Raw genomic sequence first — 18,076 nt, forward strand, 5'->3', positions numbered from 1 at the left:
CCTAAATTTTCATCTATGTATTAGTTTCCACACACACACACACACACACACACACACACACACACACATCCAAACAAAACATACATGCATACATCCATCTCTAATGGTCTTAAGTATTACCGGGGTCATACAGTGGATAATTTGAGGGGACCCATGCATAGGATAAAGCATTTAGGAGCTGCCTCTGTCTATTAGTATTACTAGGGGCAGTCCTGGGATAAATTTCTGCTTCCAAGCCATAGATTTAAGTTGTGCTTGAAAATGGACACAGGGATGAACTTTTTTATGTGGATAAGGAGTCTGTTCCACAGCAGCAGTATCCTCTGCAGAATATACCTGTCCCTCCAAACCATTCTGTTGATGTTGCAGAAGAGGTTTAGATCCCTAGACCGAGTATTTCTGATACCATTTGACTTGATGATGTACAGTAAATCCATCAGTAATGGGTCTGCAGTCTTTTACTGCTCAAATAACTGCACAGCAGTATACAATGTAAAACTAGCAGCATTATGTCTAGTAGACAAGTAGTATTACATTATGCAAATAGATTTTTAAACGTTTTATTGACATTCTTGCCAAAAAAAAGAAAGGAAAAATGAATGCAATAATAATAATATATGTTGATTGTTTCACTGCTCTCTCTCTCTCTCTCTCTCTCTCTATATATATATATATATATTCACAGACATAGTTCTTACATGCAATTATTTCTCTTTCAACAACTGATGGTTCCATCAAAGGATAGGGGTGCCTATGGGGTCCCCTTGTGGGGCCAGCATAGCAAATTTGGTGATGGCATTCTGGGAGAAAGAGTTTGTCTTTCCTAACCCATTATTTAAAGAGAAAGTCCTATTGTAGACCCAATTTTTGGACAATATTTTCGTCATTCTCCAAGGGGGGAGGGAAGTAGCAGACTCCATCCTGCAATGCTTTAATACATCTACCGAATTCCTCATGTTCACCTCTAACTTTTCCATGGAGAAAATGTCTTATTTGGACATTGATCTGTCTAAGGATAACTACAGGGGTTGCTATATGGCCAACATCCATCGCAAACCTACTTTTTCAAACTCATATTTGCACTTTGAAAGCAACCACCCCCTTCATCAGAAGAGGTCGATAGTCAAGGGCCAACTGGTCCGGGCAGCCAGGATGGTGACACGGACAGTGATTTCTTAAAGGAATGTGAGTTTATCAAAGATCTCTTTTGAATAGGGTTATCCCGGCCATCTGATTTCAGACCTCTGTAATGAGGTAAGTTGCAAGAGGGAGAATGGGGTATATCTCCCCATTTTGGGCCAGTCTATTGCAGATCAAGGTGTGTTGGTTGATACCCAGACTAGATCTACTTATGCCTGCAGCTTCATCACTACTTACAGTTTGGATGGAGCTATTGCTTCTATTATTATGAAGAATTGGTGTTTACTTACACCAGACAATCAAGGTCCTTCAGCTTTAGGGTTAAATCCTCAAGTCATTTACAAGAGAGGTTACAACTTAAAAAACATCCTTGAAAGGAAACCTAGACCTACTCAGGCACGTTTGGGCATGTTTAAATGCAACTTGTGCAGATACTGTGTCGTGAAAGCGGGAACTTATTTTGCGATCAGAGAGAGAAAGTACAAAATCCATTGGAAGTTCAACTGTGCCAGCACACATGTGATTTACCTGGCCCAGTGTTCTTCATGTCCGGCTTTCTATATAGGGAAAACTGACCGGAAACTGCATGAGCGCCTTTATGAACATCTATATGCCATTAAGAAAGTAAAAATGGCTAATGCACTTGCTAAACACATTAGCAAGTGCCCGGGGCATGGGTTTAGCTTCACAGTGATTGATCAGATTGTGCATGATAACAGGGGGGGGGGCTGTTTCCTATTTGTTGGAACTCAGAGAATTGCTTTGGCAATTGAGGTTGGAAGCATACCATTTTCCAGGCTTGAACAACATGCTGTCAATTTCCTGTGTTTTGAAATTGAAAAGTTCGATAAGGTAGTTTTGCTATTTCATACATTAATGTGCAAAATTATGATACATGTTTTTCAGTAGCCTTTGTTTTTAAATTTTTTTTTGCACATGCATTGCTCCATCATGGGTCCAATTTATTAACCATAAAGTGAATTATTTATTTTATTTTATTTTAATACATATTTCTGGTTTCTTTTTTCCAAGTCAAGCCTATTGGCTATTGACTTATTGTTTTTTAATCTTATATCGTTAAGGGCGTGTTTTATATTTACATATGTTTTTAAATAATCTTATGCCTCTTTGTATGCTCTTTTTAATATATTGAAATTTTGTATTCCGATCACAGGTGGCAGTGTGGCAAAAGTAGGGACTTATATTGTAGTATTTAAACAGGATGTGTTGAATGTGTCTATTTCCTGTTCTGAGGAAGTTGGTGAGGTCACCGACGAAAAGCTAAACAGAGACTTTGTGGCTTAAATAAGCGTTGAGTACAAGTTTACTTACTTGGTTTGGACATTTTTATGGATTTTGAATTTGGTGTGCAGATCCCTGGATCCTCCTTGTGTAGCAGTTGGTTTTGTCTTTTATTGTTGAGCTGGTTTTCTTTGTTCAGATGCCATGTCGATCGCTGCACCAGTATCTACACCTTCTTCACCATCGGCACAAGCTGGAGATTTAACCTTACTTATAAATCTTTTGACCCAAAAGGTTGAGTCATTATCCTAATGGATGGATGGTCTTATGGGAACCTCTCAGTCCTTGGTGGGCCTTTCTTCAACTCCCACATAGCCACTTGTTCAGGAGGTGGATGGGCTGCAACAATCACAGGCTGTAATATCAGACTTTGGGGGAAGTAACACTATTGTTATGCCACTATCTCAGCAGAGAACAGCCCAAATGGATTCTTGTGCTTTGGGGAATACACTGCGATCTGGCCAGAATGCCCAGGGGGTGATGGCCCCATTGAATGCCAGTAACCTTAATGGAGTGGATCAAGGTATTTTACAGCCAGTTCTAAACAATTGGCTGAAGCACCCGTTTTGCTTCCATAATACTTCTAGAGACTCTGTTTTTGAACAGAGTAGTTTGGGAAGCATCGAATTACCTCAGAAATTAAACCTGTTTGATCAAAAATTAATTAAGCTAAGAAAGTTACAGTTAGAGGTTGCCTATTTTGGAGAATGTCAGCATTCCAAAATAGTACCCAAAGGGCTCTGTTCATGACCATATCCTACGGGCCTGGAGGAAGGCTCAGCCTTCCATAAAGATTTATTTTCTCTTTGATAAGCATGGGTTTGAGCTCTTAAATTTAATCTGCCATCATTACCAGGAGGCAGTTACGTCTCTTTCAGAGGAGCTAACTATTTTAGATGAAGCCATCAGGAAGGACATTAACTTTTTTAGATACAGATTTGATTACGATCGGATCTATACTAGTATAGACCAGCATGTTTCCAAAATAACTGCCAACAAAGTCAAAAAGTTGCAAAGGGACATTAAAGCTTATAAGGAGGGCTTAGCATATCCCAAGCCTCCTAAGTCCCAAGGCAATTATTTGGGTACATTAGCTCAGCATTCAGATGATTGGAATGGAACTGAAGAAGTTAGATCTGATATGGTTAATAATGACCATGATGGGGGCCCTTCAGATGACCCCACTGAATATAATTCAGTTCAAAGGAGTGACCGGATAGCTTCACTTAATAAATCGCCTAATCTTCCTTTGGAAGGTGAGGGCTCAATTTTTGGAACCCAGCCTTGTCACCCCAACCGTCTCTGGGATGGAAGTTCAAGAACAGACCCAGGAACAGTAGGAACTGACTAGGATACAGGCTGGTCCTTCTAAATCGGGGCAATCTTCCTTCGAGATAATATTCAACACTGGAAGGGACTTTAAGATCTATAATTTTTCCAGGTTTTCTTTTCCTCCACCTCTGGTTGATCTTCTGGCTAAGGGCCTATCATTTGTACCGGCCCACAGGGCCAATTTGTCTAACATATTGGTTAACCTAAAATTGTTTACCAGGAAACTGAATTTACATCTCCTACTAGGGGACCAGTGTTCTTCTCCAAAGGTTTTTTCCATTTCCAGCACCTTTAATCCACCCGTGCTTCCTTCAGTCAATGTCTTTGATCAACCATGTGACCTGGACATTATTGCTACTCTCAAAACCAAGAAGAATGTTGGCTTCAATACTACCAAGGAGGAATTGTCTTTGCTTGAACTGTTGTGTCACTCAAGGGTCAGAGTGATGCAGCTGGACAAAGGGGGAGGTCTAGTGGCTATGGATGTGGAGGATTATATTAAGAGAATGGAAGCTATTCTGGCCTCTGAGATGTATGATGAGGTATCTAAAAATGAGTTGAACATCAACACATCATGTGTCAATTCTTATTATGATGACATGTTTATCAATGGGGTGATAGATTTGGATGTGTTCAATTATATTTCTTTATCCAACCCCAAGATTCCAGCTTTATTTGGTAACCCTAAGATTCATAAGAATATGTTGGATCCCCCATGCGCCAGTTGGTCAGCACTAGGGGGAGTATGACGTATGCTGGAGCTAAGGTTGTGGACACTTTCTTGAAAATGTGTGTCATCAGTGAGGAGCACATCTCAAAGGATTCTTGGTCTTTTTTAGGCAAAGTGAACCGGATTCCATTCAAAACCGAGAATCACTTCCTCACTATTGATGTGATAGACTTGTATTCCTCTATCCCCCACTCGGTAGCATTGGAATGGATTCAAGCAATTTTGATTTCGAAACAAGCTCCTGCCAAAGAAATTTTGATGGTCAGAGAACTCTTAGACATAGTTCTTACATGCAATTATTTCTCCTTCAACAACCGATGGTTCCATCAAAGGAGTGCCTATGGTGTCCCCTTGTGGGGCCAGCGTAGCAAATTTGGTGATGGCATTCTGGGAGAAAGAGTTTGTCTTTCCTACCCCATTATTTAAAGAGAAAGTCCTATTGTAGACCCAATTTTTGGATGATATTTTCGTCATTCTCCAAGGGGGGAGGGAAGTAGCAGACTCCATCCTGGAATGCTTTAATACTTCTACTGAATTCCTTAGGTTCACCTCTAACTTTTCCATGGAGAAAATTGCTTATTTGGAAGTGGATCTATCTAAGGATAACTACAGGGATTGCTATATGGCCAACATTTATCGCAAACCTACTTTTTCAAACTCATATTTGCACTTTGAAAGCAACCACACCTTTCATCAGAAGAGGTCGATAGTCAAGGGCCAACTGGTCCAGGCAGCCAGGATGGTGACACGGGACAGTGATTTCTTAAAGGAATGTGAGTTTATCAGAGACCTCTTTTTGAATAGGGGTTATCCTGGCTATCTGATTTCAGACCTCTGTAATGAGGTAAGTTGCAAGAGGGAGAATGGGGTATATCTCCCCATTTTGGGCCAGTCTATTGCAGATCAAGGTGTGTTGGTTGTGATACCCAGACTAGATCTACTTATGCCTGCAGCTTCATCACTACTTACAGTTTGGATGCGGGAGCTATTGCTTCTATTATTATGAAGAATTGGTGTTTACTTACACCAGACAATCAAGGTCCTTCAGCTTTAGGGTTAAATCCTCAAGTCATTTACAAGAGAGGTTCCAACTTAAAAAACATCGTTGAAAGGAAACCTAGACCTACTCAGGCACGTTCGGGCATGTTTAAATGCAACATGTGCAGATACTGCTGTCACGTGAAGCAGGAACTTATTTTGCGATCAGAGAGAGAAAGTACAAAATCCAGGGGAGGTTCAACTGTGCCAGCACATATGTGATTTACCTGGCCCAGTGTTCTTCATGTCCGGCTTTCTATATAGGGAAAACTGACCGGAAACTGTATGAGCGCCTTTATAAACATCTATATGCCATTAAGAAAGTAAAAATGGCTAATGCACTTGCTAAACACATTAGCAAGTGCCCAGGGCATGGGTTTAGCTTCACAGTGATTGATCAGATTGTGCATGATAATGGGGGGGGGGGGGGCCCTGTTTCCTATTTGTTGGAACTCAGAGAATTGCTTTGGCAATTGAGGTTAGAAGCATACCATTTTCCAGGCTTGAGCAACATGTTGTCAATTTCCTGTGTTTTGAAATTGAAAAGTTTGATAAGGTAGTTTTGCTATTTCATACGTTAATGTTCAAAATTATGATACATGTTTTTCAGTAGCCTTTGTTTTTAAAAACATTTTTTGCACATGCATTGCTCCATCATGGGTCCAATTTATTAACCATGAAGTGAATTATTTATTTTATTTTATTTTAATACATATTTCTGGTTTCTTTTTTCCAAGTCAATCCTGTTGGCTATTGACTTATTGTTTTTTAATCTTATATAATTAAGGGAGTGTTTTATATTTACATATGTTTTTAAATAATCTTATGCCTCTTTGTATGTTCTTTTTAATATATTGAAATTTTGTATTCCGACCACAGGTGGCAGTGTGGCAAAAGTAGGGACTTATATTGTAGTATTTAAACAGGATGTGTTGAATGTGTTTATTTCCTGTTGTGAGGAAGTTGGTGAGGAGTCACTGACGAAAAGCTAAATAGAGACTTTGTGGCTTAAATAAATGTTGAGTACAAGTTTACTTACTTGATTTGGACATTTTTTACGGATTTTCAAATTTGGTGTGCAGATCCCTGGCTCCTCCTTGTGTAGCAGTTGGTTTTGTCTTTTTTATTGCTGAGCTGGTTATCTCAAATGTGGCTTTGGTAGACTTCATTTGTCCTCTGAGTTGTTTGTTTGCTTTTATCCTGCTGGGTGCTGCACCTCCTAATTTTTGCCATGATTTTTTCCCTCCTGTTATACATCAGATTGATTTTGTGATTCCACCAGGGTGGCTTGTTTTTTGAGTTACTTTTTCCTGGTGAGTACAGCTGCCTCTATGCAGCTATTAACATGGTTGTACAGGGTTTCTGTGAACAGTTTTGCATAGGCAGAAGTGTTCTCAGGGTTTATGGGGGCCTGACATTTTTGCCAGGTTCTCACTTAATAGCAGGAGGTTAACCTTACAATAGTTCCTGAATATTCCTCGTTTAGCTGGGGGTACAGGTTTTATTTTTAACTTCAAAGGAGGCCATTTTGTGGTCTGACCTTACCAGGGAAGGCATTACAGTAGGGGATGTGTAGCAGTCTCCCATATTAGTGAGGACTAGATCCAGTATGGTTGCACCCCTGATAGGTGTATTGACTATCTGGTCCCGGGAGTTTGTGTTTACAAAATCCAGGAATCTCTGTGCATGTACATTTTACGTCATATAGGATTCCCAGTTAATAGTGGGGTAATTAAAGTCACCCATGAATATGGTATTGGGTTGGATGGTTAGTGTTTCTAATAAGTTTAAATACATGGTACAGGTTTCCTGGGTCATAGAGGGGGACCTATATCTTGCAAGGAAGTGGTGTTGGATTTTGCATATGGCGATTTGAACATGGAGCAGCTCAAGTATATTTTCCTGTTTGACCAGCCTTGAGGTACATTTACTTTTAATGTAAATTGAGACACCTCCACCTTTAATCCCTGTCTGTGTAGTAACTGGTCTAAATGTGTGGAAGGCATTATAACTTTGCACTGTTGGTGTGCTCTCCGCGGATTTAAACCACATTTCAGTGACCACACAGACATCAGCAATCTCTAGGGTAAAGAAAACTTTTAATTAATGGAGTTTTCTGTTTAGGCTCCTAGCATCGAGCAGTAATACCTTTATATTTTCTTGGTATTGCTTTGCTATGTCGGAAGCACTTTCAGTTTGGCATTGCCTAAAAAAGGCACTATGGGGGAAGAAGAAGAAGTTTTAGCTAATATATGAAAGCCTAGAGGGGAGAGGTACAGACCATCCCTGGCAAAGCAGCGTGGCCTGTTGACCATCTCCTTCTATGCTGACAAATATTGCAACCCCTTAGAATGACACCAGAAACTAAGCCAATTATTAAAGTCAGTCATTTTTTGTTCATATTGTGGCACCATCCTCTGAGAAGGTAAAATGCTGCTCAATGCTAGGCACATACCAGCCTGAGACACATATTCCAAGAGCTCTATGATGTTTCTCTTCATATAGTCTAGGGAGGTACGTCTGAGGTCATTTACTCCCACATGGACTATGACTGACTCATATTGGTAATTGTGGTCCAATGACCTGAGTGCATGTGTAATGTGGCAGATCCTAGCCTCTGATAAGGTAATTCTTTGTTTTCAGTAAGTACGGCTTGATTTGTTTCTAAGTATCTGCCTAAGTATTTCATCCTTAAATTTTCAGGGTCTATGTATTAGTTTCCCCTCATAGATGCTCACACACACACACACACACACACACACACACACACACACACACACACACACACACACACACACACACACACATCCAAACAAAACATACATGCATATATCCATCTCTAATGGTCTTAAGTATAACCGGGGTCATACAGTGGATAATTTGAGGGGACCCATGCATAGGATAAAGCATTTAGGAGCTGCCTCTGTCCATTAGTATTACAAGGGGCAGTCCTGGGATAAATTTCTGCTTCCAAGCCATAGATTTAAGTTGTGCTTGAAAATGGACAGGGATGAACTTTTTTATGTGGATAAGGGGTTTGTTCCACAGCAGCAGTATCCTCTGCAGAATATACCTGTCCCTCCAAACCATTCTGTTGATGTTGCAGAAGAGGTTTAGATCCCTAGACCGAGTATTTCTGATACCATTTGACTTGATGATGTACAGTAAATCCATCAGTAATGGGTCTGCAGTCTGTTACTGTTCAAATAACTGCACAGCAGTGTACAATGTAAAACTAGCAGCATCATGTCTAGTAGACAAGTAGTATTACATTATGCAAATAGATTTTTAAACGTTTTTATTGACATTCTTGCCAAATGTTTGTCATAACAATTTCTTATTGCATTAAAGTAATCCCATCTCATATGCTGCCATAGCTCTTAAAGCTGTGTACATGATAGAAACTTGCTAGGTTATGGGACAGAGTGTGACTTGAGAGCATCTCTGTCGTCATGTTGATTTAAGGACAAGAAGAAGCAAAAAAAAAAAAAAAAAAAAAGAAAGGAAAAATGAATGCAATAATAATAATATATGTTGATTTTTTCACTGCTGACACCTAGAGTAGTAGCCCAATTTGCCCCACCCTTCTGACGGCTCTGACACTGGTGTATGGTGTAACAATCATGCACGTATTTCTTTAACTCACAACTACCTCCACCTTTCTGTTGCAATATCAGCCTTCTACAATTCGACTCAAACACTCAGCTATATTATGCGTCAACTGCAGGTAATCTAGAACATTACATGAAATGCTTATGTAATTCTTTTTGGTTAAAGAAAAATGACCTATCACTTTACATAATAAAATATGTATCTAAAAATTTGTGAAAGAATTAGACCAGCTAATTTCTTACTGCTGCCAGGTGTATGGTTTCTCCATGCTTACAATGAATCCGTAACTATCAAACACAGCCTATCACTATCTCAGTGGACAATGACTTTGATCTTTGAAAGACAGTTGCATGTTGCTTGCCTTACCCAGGACGGTCACTGTAGCCTTTGCGATATGTGCTGGGAATGCCATCAGGGTACAGGTATATACACCTTCATCATCAATGGTCACTCTGCTAATGCTAATGGTTAGTTCCTTGTCAGTGGACTGCATCAACTTTATCCGTTTATCTCGTAAAGCTGAAAAATAGAAAAAACAAAATGTTAACAATGAAGGCTAAATTTGTGGAGTCTAGGTTTTGTTACTGCAGATTCTATCTTTTAGATGCCATGGTTTTCCAAATGTTCCTAAACTCCTCAGAGTAGAGGCACTTTTTAGAAGCAAGTTAATTATTCTAATGACTGTTTGTCCAGGAATAACTTCTTATTATAGGATTATTCATACTATGAAAAACATGTGAGCATGTATTTTTTATTTTTTTTTGCAGAAGCATTAATCATATGGCATAATATTGTGTATCACTGAAAGCCTGATGTATTGATAATGTTAAGACATCTGGACCTGGAGGGTAAGAGAATATTTTCTTATTCTAAATGTTGACTGACTTCAAAGGCAGAATCTCTCTCTCTCTCTCTCTCTCTCTCTCTCTATATATATATATATATATATTCACAAGGATTGACCTGTAAAAATGCCCCTTTTTTTAAAGCAGCTGAGTGAGTCATGTGATCTTTTATGCCTTGCCAGTACCCACCCTCAGACCTTATCTTGCTTTTTCTCAAGGAGAAATAGGCCAGTCATGCTGAGGCTACTGCGGCAGGTCTAGCCATCTGGTGGTGGGAACCTTGCCTCTAGATGGTTGTCACTGTTGAAGTAACATCCCAAACCCAGGTGCAAAAACAGAAAATGGGGTTGTGGATGGATGGATGGATGGGTGGATGGACAGATAGATGGATGGGTGGATGGATGCTGAGGCTAAATTTATGAATATCTATACTCCTTTTTAAAGGAAGATAGTGTGTCACATTGCTTGATCTGGAGTGGAAATTTGTTCCACAGAAAGAGTAATATTTCCAAGACAAATCTATTTCTTCATAATGATTTGTTTATCTGCTAAAGCAGGTTTAGATATTTAGTCTTAGTGTTCACTGCACTGTTTGATTTGTGGAGATATACGAGGTCTTGGACTGGCAGATTCCTAATGAGCCAAAAAGCAAGGCACAGATTGCCCCTATAGAGTCTATAAAACACCAAATGCATTTACAGAGCCTCCGGCCTCTCCTGGCTCATGTCTTTTAGGCCCATGATCTTTTTTTTTATGACTAGTGCAGTCTCTTCAACTCATAGCCAGTCTTAGGCATAGGCTATCTAGTTGGCCGTCTAGGGTGCTGCTCTAGCAGGAGCACTTTTCCAGTAATCGGGGTGGTGTAGGTAGACCAGAATGTGGGCACTGGGTGGTGTGGTGGGTGCTGTTGAGAGCTTTTGCATAGGGTACTAGTTGACCAAAGGCTGGTTCTGCTGAACTGCCTAATATAGCTTGTAAGATACATCTCAAAGTAGTTATTGTATTCTAAAATGGGCCTGATCAGTGAAGAATATAGGACTTCTTTGGTTCTACCCTTTGCAGTCAGCTGTGCCTGATAGGATTTACTGACCACTGTTGAAACATGATGATCACAAAGGAAAGGGACTTATCTACCCATGTCCCAAGGCCTCTCACAACCTCTTCATTTTGGAATTGGGTGTTGTCTATGCTATAAGCTGGGTTGAAGGATTGTTTACCAAGTGCAACAATATTGCATATTTAAGCATTTAGTTTTAGACCATTTTCTGTGTAACAGTAATTTGAAGTTGTAGTTTCTGCATATCAGAAGGAGATTTAAGGATGACACCCAGTTTATATTCATTCACAAACTTGGCTAACCAGAGATACTGGGTTTGCATTTGGAGATCAGAGAAATATATGTTGGGTAACAGAGGATTTAGTACAGATCCCCGAGGGAATCTCCTAGTTACCTTCATGCGCACTGAAGATACACCTGCCACCCCTCACGGTATGGGTTCTATTCCCAGATCCCCGAGGGAATCTCTTAGTTACCTTCATGCTCACTGAAGATACACCTGCCACCCCTCACGGTATGGGTTCTATTCCTTAACCAGTTTGCTATTCACCTAACTATACAGAAATCGGTTTGGAGCACATTTAGCATGTTAAATGTGTTAACATGTGGTATGGTGTCAAATGCTTTGGAGTGATCAAGCTATACTTGACTGACTTCAAAGTAAAACACTTCTGATAATAAAACAAAAACTTCAAACTCTTTTTGTTCTCGGTCTGATCACGCTAGTTGCTCTAAGGAACAAGTTACTCATTGTAAGGTGGTAAAAAAAACAAGGAATGTTTTAAATGAGTACAACATTTCATAATATACTAAGAATTTATTGAAAGGCATACTATCAGTCCTTTGATACAAAAAACAACAGTGTGATAAACAGGAAGAATTAAAAAAATACAAAATAGTATGACCTCCTAGGATTATTCAAATTACTTACATTAGCTGTTGTGAAAATGATAATATTTAAGATAAGTATGATAAAGGGACTGAGATAATAACTTCTTAACTACCATTGGCAATGATCCTATAAAACTGGTTAACCTCAGCATAAATCTGACCATTTACACAGTAAAATACTAGCTTTTAAGCTTTATTGATTATGAATACAAACTACAAGATAATCACAGTGGGGCAATAGATGACTTTTGATACTATAATATATTTTAAAATCTCCCATAGGTCTAAACTTGAATAAAGAGGATGTGGTTATTAAAACCCATGTTCTGCATTCCCGAGCCTTATCAAAATCTTCTTGTAACTACAACTGTCCCAAATGATATCTAATTGCAAGCCAGCACCGTGACATTGTGTGCTTAGACAGGATATTATGTGTGCTGCAAATGTCAGACAAGCTTCTCATAAAGATATTAAACATTACACCCTGTAATATTCCCAGTGTTAACATAAGTTTTTAAACTGGAGGGGGTGAAAATCTAACCAAACTGCTCTTTTGCTAGATATCAGTAAGGATTAAATGTTGACAGCCAGGATGTCTTCCTTGACAATATATACTCCATTAAATTTAAAGTCTTCAGTATATCAAGAAACAACAAATGTAATGCTACCCTTTTATTGTTTAGGGCATCATAAGTGGTCGGAATGTATTTGACCAAAATGGTTTGACACTGCTATGGATGAATATCATGTTGATTAACATCCGCTAAGTTGGTTGTGTGCAAATGGCTCAAAACTTTAATAAAGAAGTAGGAGTAATATACAATGAAAGTCCTTGATGGAGGATGCCTTTTTCTTTTTTTTTCTCAAGTAATTTTATTTTGTTTATCAAGAATAGCAATAATTGTAATTACATTTCAAGAAGAATGAATAAATAAGATAACAATAGTATATACAATGTTTACAAATAGCCCAGAAATTTAGAGAAAACAGTCAGTAAAAGGATGAATTTTCACATTTCAAAAGAATTCTTTGTCTCCTTAATCTCATATGGTAGAGATTGTGTCCATTTTTATTGTTTCAATAAGTGAAAGAATTTTATTTTATTTTATTTTATTTATTTAACATTTATTAACCGGGAAAGTCCGACTTGGAACAAAGCCAATTTTCAGCGGAGGCCCGGGGAGAAAGGCTCCAGGGGTAATTTGTCATTATTCCAGGGGTTATTTGTCCAAAGGATGCCTTTTTTCTTTGTTTGGAACAGCGATGATTCAAATTAAATTCCAACTAGATGGGAACCTCCTGAACAATACAGGTAAATTAAAGATGACAGGTAAAGGTTCAGTGAAAAATGAGGCATCCAGCTTTATCAGATGGATATCATCACCTGTTGGATCCTTTTATGATCTGGATAATTTTAAATATTTTTTTTCCAAAAAACTCAGTTTAAAGTTAAAATCTCCTTCAGGGATATTAACCACATGTGCACTTTTTCCCCCCTGATGATTCCAAATAGTTTTTTTTTTATGGTAACATCTTAGCGAGCTCATTTCAGTGTGTAACAACTTTATGGTAGACATGGAAACTCTTCACTTGAGTTTTTTACTACTTCATAATAAGTAGTCAACTTTCAGCCCAGCTTTTCTGGTTGTCCTTTAGACAAAGCACCCAATAAGGGTTCCTATCATAGGTAATATTATTTCTACACAATCAGTGTATATATTTAAATTCTTCTAAATATGTCAAATAACCCTTTTTTCATTGTATTAAAAAATTTCACTTCTGTTTGTCCTTTGATATATTGCCATGAATCTGGAAAACGTAAATGTGTTGGTAGGCATCAAAAATGGGTTAACACCATACAAATCCCCATTCCCTTCTGAATATCATTGTGCCTTCGTCTAACACTGTTATAGGTTCTGATTCTTCCGTATCTGTAAGGAATGCTGGTAGTTCAATGGTGTGCATGGCATCATATAGTAAATAATGCAGTGGCTTAAATAATAAGTAACCATAAACAGCAAGAAAGACAAACGTTATATCATTGGATATCTACCACTTTTGCTTCTTAACTTTATTTTACTTTGGGAAAAGGATAGTGTTGTGCTATGTGTTTATGCAAACAAAACTCACAGCAGCAATTATAATGTGTGTGTTATACTTACTGGGGAAAACATACATTGCAGTATAATATCTACTAAAATATCATGCTTGACTTATTCATAGTAAAAACTTAAAAAATATATATTCACCACATCCAGCAATGTTTGCAGTTAAATCCGTATACAATGTCCTTAAAAAAATGTTCAAGGTAGCTTTTTGCTCAGTCTAGTGCAAGTTCTAAAAATCCTCAAATCTTATTGTAATGGGGTGAATTGGACTGAAGCAAGTCAGTCTGCATTTGCCTGGCTGTTCAAACACCTTGTATTTGTAACAGTTTTTCTTTTAATAAGGCCAGATTTCCCTCTGCTGCAGTGTCCTTCCCTTACTTATTCAAGAAATACGCAATACACTTTAATTTGGATGCTTTATAAGGAGCATTGTGACATTAGGTTTGTGCTGTTGCCTCACAGTGAGTAGTTATTTAGTTTAGATTTCAGCATAAGTGCCTTCTGCTCAGAGTTTCCAAACTCTTCCTGTGGCCATGTGAGTTTTTGCATGAGATTTGGTTTCTATTTCATTCCAAAGATGTGCTGTAGGTGAATTACTGATCCTATAAATTGCCAATATCTTTTTTTTTTAGTGATTATGTGTATGTGTGTATACTTCTGTGTGTGTGTGTGTGTGTGTGTTTGTGTGTGTGTTTGTGTGTGTGTGTGTGTGTGTGTGTGTGTGTGTGTGTGTGTGTGTGTCTGTGTGTGTGTGTGCGCGAGCGCTTGCGTGCATGCATGCACAACATATAGGTCCAAACTTTGAGTGGATGTTGCCCCATTTGTATGTTTACCAGTTGTTTTGCCCATAGAATGCTAGGACAGACTCCACTTTTCCTGTGACCCTGAATTGGATTAAGGGAGAAACCAGAGAATTTAATGACAGTTATCATGCAATTCACCAAAACAAAGTGATTCTGATTGAAGTAGAAATCAGATAAACGTAATTATACTAACACAGTCCATGTTTCTTTGTCTACTGGACATTGTTTAATCCCTCACAGCAGACTATCCTTAAATGCACTGAGATAAGCAGCAGCAGTAGAAGTGAATAATCCAGCCAGCCTATATCACATTGCTAAATGCTCTAAATGTCAAACGCCTCTTTGTCAAACTCTATTTGTTGAAACTTCATCTATCGAACGAACGTTTCAGCAAAACTGTTTCCCACAGTAAGTAAAACGTTGGCCAGTCTACCAACTGCAACACAAATGGCATATGTGAAGTTGTTCTATCTCGCCGTTCATTCTTACAGATGGGTTCAGAGCCGATCGTCAGCTCCGAGTCGGCCTACTACAAAGCTCAAGGTCTTCAGGCAGCTCAAGGCCAAGTCCCTATCCCATGATGTACCTAGAGTAACCTCAGATCTAGTTTACCGCTGCAACAGATCAGAGGTTTCCTAGCACAGCTCGGGCCAGTATAGCTTTTTTCTATACAATTTCAAGAAATTTGTCTTACATTTTCTTAGTTAGTGATAGTTCTTCTTAGTTATAGCCTTAGATATTAATAGCTTGATAGCTGATGGTTCTTATTCTCCCTTTGGCCTTCCTTTTTTTATAGGCCTTTAGTATTCCCTTTCCCCCTTGGGGTGCCTTTTAAAAAGAACGAATATTAGCATAGTGTATACTGCTTTATAGTTTAATAAGCTTATATAAACATTAGACAGTGTGTTTGTGTGTGTATTTAGATAGTTATAGATATAGTTAAACTACATTTATACCTTTTCAGCCCATTTGCTTTGCTTAAGGGCTTAAATTTGTACTTTGAGATTGCTAAAATTTCTGTGTGTGCTTTCTTCTCTGATACTACAGCTTGTTAGTGTATAGTTTGATATTTTTTGGTAATGTAGCATTTAACATGGCTGACCAAGAAAAACATCCCAAGTCTGGGTTTAAGAAATGTCCAAAGTGTGGACAAAAGATGTCAGTGACAGATAGTCAAGTAAATTGTGTTTACTGTCTCAGAGCCTTGCACTTACAAGAGAGCTGCTCCATTTGCCATTCTTTTTCTAGCAGAATTTTACATGAGAGAAAAAGAAAACTCATTGATAGAGGACTTTTGAAATCTTCTTTTCAGGAAGTCTTGAATGATCAGGATAAATTTAGCCAGTCCACCAAGTCTTCAAAGTCTTCTAAGGTTTCTTCCACTTCTTTCTTCTTTTGGCTTTTCGCGGTTAGGGGTCGCCACAGTGGAACTCCGGTCCGCTAATGATTGGCAGTAGATTTTTTTGCGGGTGTGGAGGTGCCAGCTCGATGCCCAACTTTCAATGAAGGTACGCCCATTCTACGCATGTCTTTTGAATGCCACGTGACCGTGGGGAGGACATGCAGACTCCACACAGAAGGTGCTCCAGCTGAGAATCGAATGGGAGAACCTCTTGCTGTGAGGCAACAATGCTACCGCTGCACCACCACGGCTTTCTAAAGTTTCTTCCACTAATGTGACAAAATAAAAAAAAAGGTCAACGTCAGCTCCACAGCCTTCGGAGCCAAGCATCCTGTCTTTTCAGAGCCTGTCCCCAGTCCTGGAACTGGTCTCCGAAGTATTAAATTCTCCCATACTCCAGCTGGTACCACCATCCATTCATTCATCTCAGTCCTCGATTAGCCTATCCAATTTGGATGTGGATCATGTGGTGCAGAAGTTGTTACAGGCACTGGCATTTGCTTAATTTTTATTGGCTCTGACCCAAGTGGTTTCGGAACCAAAGACTGTTATGCCATCGACTTCCTTTCCTCCTCCGAGCCATACCAATCCTTCAAGCCAGAGGAGTTGGACCTGATGATTGTTGAGTCTTCGGAGCTGATGCCTGCTCCATTGTCATTGGTTCCATTTACTCAAACTTCCTCGGGACCTATCAAGAAGTCTAGGAGCTGACACTCTCTAGTCAGGTCCGGGAACGATAGTCAAACTGACCTGTTGGTTCCGACATTGCCTCTCGTGGCCTCAGCTTGGATGAGTATGGCTCCTACATCTGACTCTGAGCCCACTGTTCCAGTGCCAAGGGATTGGTTGTTTCTTCGGATCCAGTGGTCCCTTCTCATCGGAGCAGAGGTGCCTTTGAAGCCATGAGGAGAGTGATGTCCCCATCGAAGACATCTACAACTTCAGGTCCAACTACCTCTTCCCCAGAAGTACCTGTGACCACTTCTGCCTCACAGATCCTTTTGAAACGTAGAGACCCTGAGCCTCAGGAAGCCCCATTGGGTAGCCCCTGCTCTTCCAAGACCTCACCAGAAGTTCCCACTGATGAGGTTCCCAGGAAGAGAATTTGCAAAAGGAAGCACCTAGACTCCTTGCAGGAGCCTCTCATGTCTGATACTGACTTAGATGAATCAGAAGGCTCCCATACGGTCCCCATCTGCAGATATCTTATTTGTAGAGATATTAGAAAAACAGAGGGGTGGCTGGAAATCCACCAACCCTACTGAAGATAAGTCAGTTCTCCTGAATGCTTTTGGGTCTCAACCCTCCACCTCTTGGGTGTCTCTGCCTTTCGATGAGCTCATGTAGCTGGTCTCATGAAGGGCATGGGAGCCTGTCCCTAGGAGGCCCAATAAATGTATTTCTGCCCCTCATGATAAGTCCTTTCTCACTAAGGGAGTGCCAGTTGATGCCATGGTGGTGGCGGCGGCCACCAAAAAAGGAAATTTCAGAAACTTCTTCCTCTATCCATCCTCCTAACAGAGACTCTAGGATCATGGATTGATACAAGAAGCGACTTTTGCCATGCGTTCACTGAACTATCTCACACATTTTACGAGACTGCAAAGAGACCTTCCTAAAAGAGCTTGGAGTCACCTCCCAGCTTGCTACCCTCAATTCCATAGTGAACTCATCCATGTGTCTCATTTCATATGCAGCTGATGGAATAAGTAGGGCAGCAGGTACAGGAATTGCTCTCAGGAGGCACTCCTGGATGCGCTTGTGTTCCTTCATGGAGCCCTTTAAGTCCTCCTTTGTCAACACCCCTTTTGATTGC

At 39.6% G+C, this 18,076-nt stretch overlaps 1 protein-coding gene across 1 annotated transcript in view; it reads right to left on the minus strand.

Moving 5' to 3' along the window:
* LOC122813145 (cell adhesion molecule 3-like) overlaps positions 1 to 18,076 on the minus strand; it is a 394,215-nt gene that overhangs the window by 198,845 nt on the left and 177,294 nt on the right. Inside the window, exon 3 of the mRNA XM_044085295.1 lies at positions 9,521 to 9,673. Coding sequence (XP_043941230.1) covers positions 9,521 to 9,673 — 153 coding nt within the window. The remainder of the gene's footprint in view (positions 1 to 9,520; positions 9,674 to 18,076) is intronic.

Source organism: Protopterus annectens, chromosome 10.part0 (genome assembly GCF_019279795.1).
Source record: "Protopterus annectens isolate FY-2018-M chromosome 10.part0, PAN1.0, whole genome shotgun sequence".
Lineage (NCBI taxonomy): Eukaryota > Metazoa > Chordata > Ceratodontiformes > Protopteridae > Protopterus > Protopterus annectens.